Source organism: Pseudochaenichthys georgianus, chromosome 8 (assembly GCF_902827115.2).
Source record: "Pseudochaenichthys georgianus chromosome 8, fPseGeo1.2, whole genome shotgun sequence".
In the NCBI taxonomy this organism is placed as follows: Eukaryota; Metazoa; Chordata; class Actinopteri; order Perciformes; family Channichthyidae; genus Pseudochaenichthys; species Pseudochaenichthys georgianus.
Window position 1 is genome coordinate 26,902,856 of NC_047510.2, and position 12,986 is coordinate 26,915,841.

Consider the following 12,986-nt stretch of genomic DNA (forward strand, 5'->3'; position numbering starts at 1 on the left):
AGGTTTGGTATATAAACTCTAACCTGGTTTACTAATAGTGTGTGCACATTGGGGTGTTGAATGTAGACACTTCTGAGTTTCAAAATGCGTTATCTGAAATGTATAATCCGTCAGATTGAGTTTTAAAAAAAGTTCCAACATTCCCCAAATTCTTATTTTTTATAATTGGTTTCTTGCAAGTCAATCAAACTAAGTAAAAAGCTTAACGTTTTAGCTTTAAAGTTTTAAATAATGCTGTCGTTGTAGACATCGAAGTTGTTTATTTTTAAATCAAATGAGCGACATTTGAACAAGCGGTTTTTCTTGACATAAATAAGATAAACAGTAGTCACACGTTTGGCATCACTGAGTTAATGTGTTCCTGTGGGTGCGACTGTCAGGGGAGGCTGGCGGACAGGGGGGTGACTCGTGAGTTTTGATTGAGGATAGTTGACTTTTCTTTCTCTGGAGGTAGACAAAACATTGTCATGTTGCAGCGCTGCATTTTTAAGAGACTTCAACAACGGTGTTGTTTCGGGAATCAAGATGCCACTAAAAGTCTGCTGTCCTCTGGGTTCGCCTCTGCGCTGCTTGGGGGACACAGAGCTGCTGGGAGCAAATCGGGTAAGTCACTGAATGTATATCAACTGGTCAGTAAGACTGTCAATTTAGTTTTTTTTTTTTTATTTGTTATCTTGTTTTACTTAGAATGTGCAACTGTTTCTCTTTTTTTACACGGGATCTTTCAGAATTTAAGAAATTGACTGATTTACTCCAAAAACCTCTGTTGGCATCGAGTCAAACAGACTTTACCCCCGAGTTGCATCTGTTATTTGATCCAAACTTACCGGTGGTGTTGAAATCTGAAACTGATTCGCTTGCCAACCTCAAGGGGTCATGACCTGGAATTAGGTTGTATCCACAGTGTGCTACACAAACTCACATACTGTGCGCAAAAGCACCAACACCTGTGCGTATTCTGGGTAAATCCCAAAGCGCAGTACGGTGAAATCCAGGCCCTGCGACACCCGAAACCTTTCTCAGAAGGAAACCTCGCTCGTGTTGAGTTGCTCTCGTGGAGGGTCACGTGTGTAATTGATCGCATGCAGTCGTTCATTCGCTACGTGGTGTTGCAGTATTTTTCAACCAACCATCTAAGAAACATTCAATAATATCTTATTTCATTCTGCTTACATGGAGAAGTTCATGTGTGTGTTTGTTTAGTGAATTTTACCCTGATAACTTTGAGTAAATACGTCCTCTTCCCTGTCAGTTTCTAATATTGGCAGTGTGTGAGGGTCAGTGGGCTAAGGATGACTGTACTAAAGTTCAATTTTGAGGTAGTGTTCTAGTGCTTTACTTTGATAATTACAATTGATGGTTCTTTTCACTACTGCTCCACTAGTTTTTGGGGGTGAAAGTTACTTTTTACTACTTTTATGATTCATCTTCTATAGTTACTTTGCATATTCATAATGTTAATCTAAATTAATCAATGTATACATTACGGTATATTGTTAAAAGTCCCAGGCTTTACCCAAATAGCATCACTTACTCATTAATGAATCAACAATTTTGATATTTACTGTGTTGGTATCATTATTTCATGTTTATCACAGCTGGTAAAGGTGGTACTTCATTTAAATAATTGATATACTGCAGCAAGATATCTTAAACTATAAAATTAGGTAAATGTTTATGCATTAGTAAATGTATGTTTTATGTTAGCTAATTATCGCTGTAGTATCTTGTAACTACAAAATATTTGCAGTTGAGTAAAAAGTAAAATATTGGCTTCCAAAATGTGGAGTAGAAGTATACAGTAGCATGAATATAAATGTTCAGTTAAAGGACAAATACCAAGACATTTTACTTAAATAAAATAAGAGTAAGATTAATTGTGATTTGTTACCTTCCACCACTGTGTACATAAGTACGATTTTAAACGTAAGACTTTATAGGTGGTAATCTTCTGTCTGTCCTCCAGGTGTTCCAGATGTGAAGGAGCGGACTCTTATAGCTGTGAAGCCAGATGGGGTTCAGCGCCGTCTTGTTGGACAGATAATTCAGCGGTTTGAGCAGCGGGGCTTCAAGCTGGTTGGCCTGAAAATGTTGCAGGTATATTAATCTGACATTAATGTGTTTGCCTTTATTGTTTTACATTTCTAACTGTAGCTGCCTGTGTGAAGGTATCTGATGATCTGCTGTCTCAGCACTACTGTGAACTGAGGACTAAGCCTTTCTACCCCAGGCTGCAGGAATACATGACCTCCGGACCTGTTGTTGTCATGGTGAGGGCTCTTCTGTTTGCTTTCCAGTGGGATACAGCTGTATCTTACAATATTTCCACTTCTTTATTGAGTTATATCCTACTTTTCATTAGATTACATACTTTAAAGGTGTGTTTTAGGTCATGATTGATAGAAAATCATGTTTACTGTGTGCACAATATTTCTTATTTTAGTGTTGAATATCTCGTTGTGTGTGCATGTTGTTTTATTGTTGTTTAGGTATGGGAAGGGCACAAAGTGATCCAGGCATCGCGTGCAATGGTGGGTCATACTAACCCATTGGAGGCCCAGGCGGGCACTATCAGAGGAGATTTCAGCTTCCATATCAGCAGGTAACAATTGATAAGTAATTGATCTCATTATTCTACATCAAGTTGCTTTTAGAATTGATTTCCCTCATTACTTACAAAGCCCTGAGAGGCCTCCACCCAAGTTGTTTTGTATCAAAGCTCTTATTGTCCCTCACTGCACCCTGGAATCTTTAGGTTTTATCACTCCTGGTTAAAAGGTCCAGATACAATCACAAAAGGAAAAAGAGCTATCGCATTCAGGGATCCTAATTTTTTCGAGTGACCTATCTGAAGAGATCAGGAATTAGATTAGATTTAAAATCCCTTTTTTAAAAACCTACTTTTTTTCAAATTGCTTTTCTGTGATTTTATTTTCACTATATAACATTTGTATTGGTTTGACTTTGTTGCATATTCTTTGTGTATTAGCACAACACTTTCTTGTAACTGTCAAAGATGTGATATTAAGTGTATTGTTTGTTCATAGAAGAAACAGCTTTATGAGACTGCCTTCTCCCACATTTTGCATGTGATTTCGTCTGTCTTTGAGGTAGAATAATGACATGTGTGTTCATTTAAAGGAACGTGGTTCATGCCAGTGATTCTCTTGATGGGGCACAGAGGGAGATCCAGCTGTGGTTTCAGAAAAAGGAGCTTCTGAACTGGGATTGCTTTGACCAGACCCTGACCTGTGAGGTGTAAAGACGCCGAGAGCCTGATGAAAATCAGTAATGCTACGTCCTCTCCTGCTGCTCAGGTCGGCCGCCTGTGATTGAAAAAATGAGGCATATTCAGTGTTACTACGATTTAATTTACCTCAGGAAGTGCACTTACAGTCACAAAAACATGTGTTGAAACATGTGTGGCTGAGGTTTTTTACTTATCAAGCTTTCATTAAACAGTAATCGTCATTCTGTCTCTTGCAGCGGATGGAAATGTTATCAATATGTGGGAAACATTGAGGTGCAGTGTGGAGCCATGCTCTTAAATTAATTAAACTTGAAGTTGTTAGTGGCCAAATATGTGATATAAAACTGAAAAGTATTGTGTGGGGCAGGTTTTACATCAACAATCAATCTAAAGAAATCAAATGTATGTAAAAGTCAGATCTTATTCGACATGTTTTTTTCTTCCAAACTGTAAGGATTTAAGATTGTTTTTCCTGTAGCTGCTGAATACCTGAGGCAGACTATTGCATTACGTTTGAAATAGCAGCCAGAGAAATAAAACACCATTTGAAAATATTGAAGAAAAATATTTGACGTATTTTAACAAAGCCATAAGTAAAATGTAATGTACTTTTTTTGTTGTTTATTAAATATTTAGTAGTGTTGTTTGGGGAGTATTATCTCACCAAAAACGTTTTAGTTAAGTGATTACTTGAATTATTTCCTACCTCAAGGACAAAGATAAAATCAAATAATCTCTGTTTACATTTGACCTCAGGTGAATGTCAAATATGCTGGTTCTGTCAGTGTGTATCTATACTGAAGCAACATGATGATTTACCTCCACCTGCTTTTATTAAACAATAAATGACTCGGAGGTTATGCATGTCGACATCTTCAGCGCCACTTCTTTAATTCTTCTTACAGCTGAAAACAACCACTTCTGTCTGTTACATTGCTGTGAAATATTATCTAAACTCCTCAAAAGAAGATTGTTTTGTTATTTAACACAATATGTAAAGAAAGGTTCCAATAAATTCTTAGATAAAATACAAAAATACACATCATTAAAGTTTAATTCAAGCCACTATGATGACAGTAATGTGTCCCTTATGTTACTGTGTGCTACCTTATGTCATGATATGCTCTGCATCTGAAGTCACAATGAAAAACAAATATTTAAAAACATTTGCGTCTCCTTAAAATATATTAGAAATAGTCATTAAATAATGTATTGAATATTTAATCTTTCTGCAGATAGCTAAATTGTAAACACATATTGATGTGCAGGGAATAAAAACTCTGAATCAATCAAACATCTCACTTTTTTTAAAGTCATAAACCTTTTTTTTCACTTTTTTACATGACCTTTTTATATAACTATGGTAAGAAGAACATCTAAATGAGTCCCAATTGGAATCATGTTATTAGATGTAAGATAATAACACAGCTTGCTTTTGTTGAGGAATCTGTAGCTCATGATATAACGGCATGTATATAAAACATCACTGTGCATCCAGCTGTGCAATCTTACAGTTCTCCATCGATGTTTGATACCACATCTGTCCCCTTAAACCACTCTCTCATTACAGGTTAATCCTCATCTTCTGCTTCTCCATCGCCGTCTCTAGTTCTGTGGATTTGCGCACATCCTGAGATGGACACAAGATAAAATGTGATTAAAAGAAAAGATATCCAGCAAACTTTATATTGACAGATTTCAAAAGAAGCTTCTCAACTGTTTCAGCACATTCATTTAAAACCTACATTCTGTTTTCAAATACCAATCCTATTCGGCCATATCTAAAAATCAATGTTTGTGCAGCGGAGGCCAACTTGAAACACACCCCAGATGACAAACATGAAATAACTTTGGTACCAGACCAAGAACAAAAGAGGCTCTGCTAAATCTACCTACCTGCAACTGTTGACTTGTCCGGTCTGTTGGAACTACGATTCATTTCATCGTTTTTTGAAGTGAAAGGTAACTAATCTTAAATCAATGTAGGTCAGTAACAATGCGTTTTACATAGAGATAAGTCTGTGCATAACAAATGACGCAGGACAAATCAACCCACGCATATCCAAACAAACTGAACCAACACAAACAGTGGACAAACCTCGAGGAGGGACTTCTGCACCATGATCTGGCTGTAGACTCTCACTCCTTCCTCTGATGACACGGTGCGCAGCTCCTCCTTATTCAGGGAGAAAAGCTGCGCTCCGTTTAAAATGCCCAGACTCTGAACTGTCCTAAGAGAGGAGGAACGAAGAAGAAAACCAGTGTTGTGAGAGCTTTCATTGTCAAAGTTCAGCTATAATCTGGATATAAGTTACTTTGGCATATAGAATAATTTAAGCAGTTATAACAATAAGATTCACTTCTTTATTATGTTGTTATCACTGCCCCCAAATGTTCTGAATGTCCTCCTCGCTGACAGTTCACAGTTAAATGGCTACACACAAACATCGGCAGGGAGGAGGTTTTGACAGTAGAGGACGCTGTTGTGTAGTAAACTAAATCAAAGTGTGTTCCTGAAAAGCTACATTACATGTCACTTGTGAGACGCTTTTATCCAAAGCGACTTACATACTCAACACTGTGGGCAATCCCCACAGGAGCAATTTGGGGTGAAGTGTCTTGCCCAGGGACACAACGACATGCTGACTGCAGCGGGGTTTGAACACCAACAACGTCTGATCCGAACACCAAAGCACAACCCACTGCGCCACACACCTCCTTGTACAATATAATGCAACAAACTGTGGAAACAACTTTGATGTAATTATCTTAAAGCCCCAAAGTGTCCAATACTGTACAAGAAAGCCAAAGCAGCCAGTCCACTTGACCAAACTCCACTTCGTATTTTAGATAGTAAAATAGTAAAGTAAATTACTCCCATTTATCTGTAGTGATACAATTCTGCATGGGGTGATTTAGTCAGGCACACAGCCAGTCTTTAACAGGATGGTTGTGATATGTCTTTAAAGTAATACCTAACCACAAAATAACCTGTTGTATGTTAATAACTCACCCTGTACAAATGATTAAAGGAAACTTTTTTGCTAGCATGCATCTACTGTGAACTAACTAACTATAATGTGCTGTAATCCACATCTCATTATCCAGTTGTGTGCCCTCCCCAAACACATGCAAATCAATAGACCCTTACTTTTCAATACACAAAACTGTCTTTAAGATAACGCAGGGTGAGTAATGATCATTTTTAAAGGTTGAAGTAACTGCATCTTGGCCATGAAACCTAACACATTACAAAGAACATAAAAAGCTTGTTAACAATTTAGTTACATGTAGGACTAATGCGCCAGCACAATAGGACTGGATGGATCTTGTAAAACAAATGTGCTTGCAGGTTTATTGCTGTTCTGAGTGTGTATCTTTTGTCTGAGCTCTAGTTTCCTCCACACTCACTGCTGATTGAAGCCCTTGGCGATGAGCCAGGCCTCCACCTCTGCGGCAGGTGAGTGATAGTTCAGGGGGGTAGAGGAGTCCGCTGAGCGGGGGAGCGTCAGCTGACGGGTGGGGCCTCGCTTCTCAGCTAACCTCTGCATGAGCTCGTCATTCATTATCATCACTGCAAGTACAAATCACAAAAGTTACTTAGGTACTTGTGGGTTATCTATCTGTTTTTAATTGAACCCTACCCTAACCCTAACCCTCCTCTGAAAAAAACAAAAAAAAGTGCCCATTTAGAGAGTCTGAAAAGAAAAGAAAAAGGGGTGACGGATAACCCGCAAGTCCCCTTACTTATAATGTCTAAGAAGCTCCTGTGATCCCATAGGTTTGTGAACTCTTATGTGTGTACACATGATATGCCTTGTCTTATATGTGTGGGCTTGTTACCTCGGTCATGGTCTTCTCCCTGCATTGTTGTAGAGGGTAAAACCATGCTATGGGGTCTCATTGGGCTTGTAGGGGTAGGACTTGTCCCAGATGGGCTCGGTGCAGCATATGAGAAGTACTTTGTCCGAGGGGCAAGGGCTGTCTTCTGTCGTGGAAAAGGAGTAATGAATAAAAACGTTGAGACAAAGAGCCACTGTGTTTGAAAACTCAATCAGTGGTGTGTCTGTACCTTTGACTCTGAGCGCAACACCGGGCTGGCTCTGCCTTTACGGTTCAGAGCAGACAGGGGCTCCAGGATGTTAAAGGGGACAAATCCGATCTGGTCAAAGCGATTCCGACACTTCCACCACCTCTTCGATGACTCGATGACCTGTCAGAAACATCTGTCAAGTTCTATGATCCTTTCCAAGAATGTATCTACTTTCACGGCTGGGTCACTAACTCTTAGCGTCTAATTTTGGAAGTGTACCTCTAGTGTTTCTCCTTGCAGCACAGAGAGCTCACTGCTGTTTCGAGCCACAAAGTCATAGCTGCAGCAGAAATGCCTCTCCCCCTCTGGTGGGAGCCCATTCTCTTCTCTGAAACATAAAAGATTTTCCAACATTTTTAATCAAATAAAAGAGGCCCTATTATGCTCCTGGGGGTTTCCCCTTTCCTGTAGTGTGTTATGTAGGTTTGTCAGCATCTACATTATCTGCAAAGGCTAGAAATCCCACAGCTCCGCTTCAAGTGGATATCATTAATCATTGAGTTAATCTCTACTTTATTGTTTACAGGCTGGTTTTATTCGGCAATAAACTGTTCATTTAATCCATAGTGCTTTCTTATGTACTCAAAGACACTCTACAAAAACATGTCATGCAACAGAGGTTTCTGAATGAGGTAATTTAGAGGGAAAACAAAGAAACTTCAGAACAGAAAGTAGTATGACAGGGATGAGTTAGGACATGGGGGGAATGGACAGGAACAGGAAAAAAAGCATTTTGAAGATGTTGGTTTTGAGTGTGTTAATACTTACCCGTCATAACTGTCTTCGCCCCGGCCCTCCGCTGTCTGCCGAGCTCTCTCCAGCAGACTGTGCCCCCTCCTACTTTCACTGAAAGCATCTTGCTTGTGCTGCGACTCGATGGGATCCTCGAATAACTGGCCGGTCGCGTCATGGGCCTGAGGCTGCCACCCATCCAGGAACACAGGTGAGTACGGAGGAACAGACACGCTGAGGTGTGAACTGGGGAAAAGGGTGGCAAGATTCTTGTTAAAGCAACACTCTCAAACTAAGATTTATAAACATACACGAACACACGGACCAGGGGGAAGTCCAGTTGGGTCCTAATGAAGTCCACATCTCCTTTTCCTCTTCAGTCAGATGATCCTGGATCAGTGAAACAGCCCCGCTGGTCATAGCAGGACTGACCACAGATGCTCCTAACGCCGGCCCTCCAGTGGTTTTTACCATCTGTGAAAGAGAGGGTGGCTTCAGTCAATATCAGAGAGGGAGAGAAGCTACTAGATCACACATTAGAAAGACTCACCAGTCCGAGAGGCAAAAAGATGGGATGTAGCAGCTCTGGAGCGTTAGGCTGTGTGATGGATGACTTGAGACGGTCCTGCATAAACCAGCAATTCATGTTATTTACAGTAGAATTGACTTGTGCATTAGCAGAGTCACTAAGTGCTCAAATATGATTAGTTTAATCTCACCAGCAGACCAAGGGAGTACTTGATTTTCTGAAAGATGTCCACAAACTCTTCCTCTGATGGAGGCAAAGCTTTCAGGGTCAACAAATCATCTGTAGATAGAGGAGCACAAACATATCTACAGCTTAACAGGACACATGAAACGCAGAAACATAACTGTACCACGATCACTGTTGTTTTACGGTGCATTTTCAAATTGTACACGTTGCTCTCAGTCGTCATCAAGTATATTTAATTATCTAGAACAATTAGCAAGCAGCCATATGTAATTTAAATGGCATTTTTAGGAAAGAAATAATGATAAAAGTCAAATTTAAGTTCTCAAGTAAAGGTGTGGAGCGCTTGTTCCAGCAAGTACTCCCTACAAAGCTAAGCGAGTGACTAATAACACTTTATTTCATTAGTAACACATTGATACGTTTATTTGCCTATTCTTATCGAGTGTCACACCTATCCAATCATACACTTGGAAACACCCTGGTCATGTTGCCGGGACAACACAGAGAAAACACAGATGGACGGAGAACATTTCAATTCCTAGTCAAACTAATTAACTATTTATATTGCGCAACGTTGAATACCAAACGTTCTTGTTTTTATGATTACTCTTCGTGGGACAGTGGAAACAGCCCTGAAGATAACTTGCCTGAAGATAATTGTTAAACAATATTGTTTTATTGGCGCTTCTTAATGTCTCTGGATTGACTTGGTTCGAGCCACAGTAACTTCTTTGGCATGTCACTTCTGCGTGATTGCTGCAGGCAAGAATTTTCAGAAATGCCGGAAGGACTTTTTGGCACTTTGCCAATTGACCTGCTAGTGAAATAGTGAACAGTTCCCTAGTTTAACTCTTCTTCTGCAGCCCCAAACAACATTCACAAATCTCCAGCTAAGCACCCCAAATATTTCCTCCTCTGCCTTCTGATCTACAATTACTTAAACCTTCATTAAACATCTGAAAAGTCTTAATATTATCATTTAGGTTTGTTTCTCAAGACTCAGATGGATTGCCTACGTTTTTAAGCAGGGTATTTCTTCAACTCTGACCATTCTGGTTGAACGATGACTGCAGTACAACTCTCACCATCTTGGCCGTCCTTGTTCTTCTTGCTCTTTCTGCTCCTCTTCCCCCTCTGGTTGAGAACACTCTGGGCCTCAGCGGTCTGCTGCAGGCGAGTCATGAACCGCTCCACATCGTCAAAGCAGTGGTTCATAATCTCCTGCAGAAAAAACACTGTATTTTTTTTTTGCCATTTACCAGAGCGGCCTTCAGAAGGACATAACATGAGTTAACAGTTCATACGACTGGTAATTTAAGAAGTTATTGGTGAGTTAAACAACGTACAAAAATGCTGAAATATGTCTATTACTTTCTTATAAGGTATGTTAACACATATGTATACAATTCAACCCTGTCCCTGCAATAACTGCATTTTTAAACACTGTTAAATATTACAAATCTTAATTTAATGATGCGATCACATACCAATTCCCTCTCTGCATTCAATAGAGATGTATAATTGGACTCCCCACTGGCACCATTCACTGAGGATAAGAACAAAGCCATTAAAGAACACTTAGACATGCAACAGACACCAACATGCTGTTTATTGTTGGTGACAATCAGCAGTATAACATAGGCTGAGAATAAGCATATACATACACATTAGACAGCTAGAAATACCTTTGCCAAAATCACTATAGACGGGCAGGACAGCAGGAAGCTGATCTCCGGGGACCATCATCACTCGGACCCCTGAGTGGTTCCGAGGGGCCACCGGAGGCGGTGATTTAGACATCTGTTGGTCTGTGAATGCAGATGGAGTAAAGTCAGACATTCAATAGGGGACACTGTTAAGGTATTATCATTTAAAAAATGTTAGTAACACTTTCTAAGACGCCCAGGTCGACGGTCTTTAAGTAATCTTAAAAAATGTGTATTATTAAATCTGTGAAGATCATACAAAACGTGACATTTATTATTCTATTTAACTGGTCATACAAGAAATTGAGTTCTCCATTTGACTCGACTGTTTGCATCCGAAACTGGGACATCTACATTACACTAATGTAAAAATGTAAGCGGAAAAAAATGCTAAACATTAAATTAACTGCAGAGAAAACAATTCTACTTTACCTGTATAATCAAACAGTGCTATAAACAGATTATAACTAAATATATGTATGTTTATGATGCATTATAGACACAGAAAATGTCAGTGGCAGTTATGAAATCATATTATTCTTAAGTCTTTGAAATGTTTTTGATTTTAATAATTATTTTATTAAGTATTATTAACATTCAAGAGTCATAGCTATAATAATACAGTGCTACAAGCAGATTAGGTAGCACTGTATGTATGTTAAAAACACATTATAAACAGGGGCGTCATTGAAAGAGTCACCAGATGTTTAGATAAATGTTTACTGGTATTTCAGCTTACATGCAGCTCACATACAACTTATTTCCTCTTAACAATATTTACTTTTATAAAAGTCTTTGAGAAACTTTGATTAACATTTTCATTTGGACTTTTATCTGAATATTGTAAAACAAAATGATGAATGAGAGTTTAATTATTGTCACATTCCTAAAGCTGATAGTAAGAATGCCGAGTATTCCTTCTCCTACGTTTAATTTAAGTGATACTTACACACGACAGGAAAAAGCTACTGTCATCAGATGCACGGTATGCAGATGACACAACCACCAACACTTGATTAAAAAGACTGAACCAGCCGATATAAAACTGTATCACAAGTTTCTACAAACAGATTGTAGCTTTGACATCTCCTTTGCTTATCTCCACCATACTTATGTAGCAGTCAATACTGCATACAAAATGTTTTACTGTGGTTGTCAAAAAAAATGCACACTGCACTGAAAGATCATGACATATTCCAAAGTATCAGGATGAAGTGAAGCAGCTTAAAAAGTGTCTTCTGAGCAACATAATACTGACACGAGCTGTCCTTCACGTGAGGTGTATCTGCTCCTCAAAAACTCTCTCATACACACACACACACACACACACACACACACACACACACACACACACACACACACACACACACACACACACACACACACACACACACACACACACACACACACACACACACACACACACACACACACACTGTACGCACAGAGTCGACACATAAATCCTAGATACATTACTGTACCTTTTAGTGCAGTTTGTGTGTTTAAATCCAGGGCACGGAGACCAATCCTCGGGCTGAGTTGTATGAACACTGAGCCTGGCTGTTTACACGAGCACGTCCCACCTTCTTGAGCAATGCAGAAACAAGAAAAGCAAGTCTGACTTTCTTTTCGTAGTTAATCTGTTTCACTCACCTCTGATTCACACACACACACACACACACACACACACACACACACACACACACACACACACACACACACACACACACACACACACACACACACACACACACACACACACACACACACACACTCCCTCCCATTCTTCTTTCTGCATCTCTGTGAGCCTCTGACAGGCATTCCTATCAACAACTGTGCTGTGTGCCAAGGGGCTCTAGTGATCTGCAACACAAGCCATTCCAGAGATGTAATGCAGACTTCCTCAAACTCCCCACCTCCACAAATTCATCAGGTTTCGTTTGAGACCAATCCGACATAAGGCTCAGGGTTTTTAAAAGTTCAAATGAAAATGAGTGAATAAAAAGAAATGTAAGATTTAATTTGTAGTTTAAATCATTTGATTTGAACGTTGCTTCCCTTTATGGCCAACTACCAATCGCAATCAATAATTAAACAATTTCTTATGTTGGTCTTGCAATTGTCTTTTCTCTAAATGCTCACATTGGCTGAGTGAAATCAGTAATTAATTAAACATAAATACAGTGAATAAAATAGTGGTTTTGGTAAGCAATATCTGAAACAATGTGGTTAAACTGCAGGATTTTCTTTCCTAAAATCTTCCAGACAACGTACAGGAAGAAAAGTGTTTTAAATAATATGTTGGAAGGTGTTGAAAAGGATGTTGGCAAAACATAAATATATACATGCCAAATAGCTAGTTTCTGATATGCTTTTTTCATTGAGTAAACACACCTTTAAATACAACTTTAGCTAGACAAAGTGTTTTTTTTTTACTGAACATTTAAGTAATCAAGGAATCAATCCTATATTTTAATCAACTTGCAGGCT

The 12,986-nt window shown here is 39.1% G+C and overlaps 2 protein-coding genes across 3 annotated transcripts; one reads left to right on the top strand and one right to left on the bottom strand.

Annotated features, from left to right (window-relative positions):
- The first annotated feature begins 329 nt into the window (after positions 1-329).
- Positions 330-4,915, top strand: nme4 (NME/NM23 nucleoside diphosphate kinase 4). Of its 2 annotated transcripts, XR_004552686.2 has the most exons (6): positions 330-603; positions 1,967-2,097; positions 2,169-2,270; positions 2,490-2,602; positions 3,142-3,317; positions 4,821-4,915. XR_004552686.2 is itself a non-coding variant. In XM_034090034.2 (5 exons), the coding sequence occupies exons 1-5, from the start codon at positions 468-470 to the stop codon at positions 3,260-3,262; spliced, it is 603 nt and encodes a 200-aa protein (XP_033945925.1). In that variant the 5' UTR covers positions 330-467; the 3' UTR covers positions 3,263-4,120. The 2 variants fall into 2 exon arrangements, 1 of the variants encoding a protein (XP_033945925.1); XM_034090034.2 differs by lacking the exon at positions 4,821-4,915 and having other exon boundaries at positions 3,142-4,120.
- Positions 4,108-12,059, bottom strand: eps8l1a (EPS8 signaling adaptor L1a). The gene is made up of 14 exons (XM_071204065.1): positions 11,978-12,059; positions 10,476-10,598; positions 10,278-10,336; positions 9,876-10,011; positions 8,795-8,883; positions 8,626-8,700; positions 8,401-8,549; positions 8,112-8,321; positions 7,563-7,671; positions 7,323-7,463; positions 7,094-7,238; positions 6,662-6,824; positions 5,349-5,481; positions 4,108-4,880 (listed from the first exon to the last, which is right to left on the bottom strand). The coding sequence occupies exons 2-14, from the start codon at positions 10,588-10,590 to the stop codon at positions 4,815-4,817; spliced, it is 1,590 nt and encodes a 529-aa protein (XP_071060166.1). The 5' UTR covers positions 10,591-10,598; positions 11,978-12,059; the 3' UTR covers positions 4,108-4,814.
- Between the last annotated feature and the right edge of the window lie 927 nt (positions 12,060-12,986).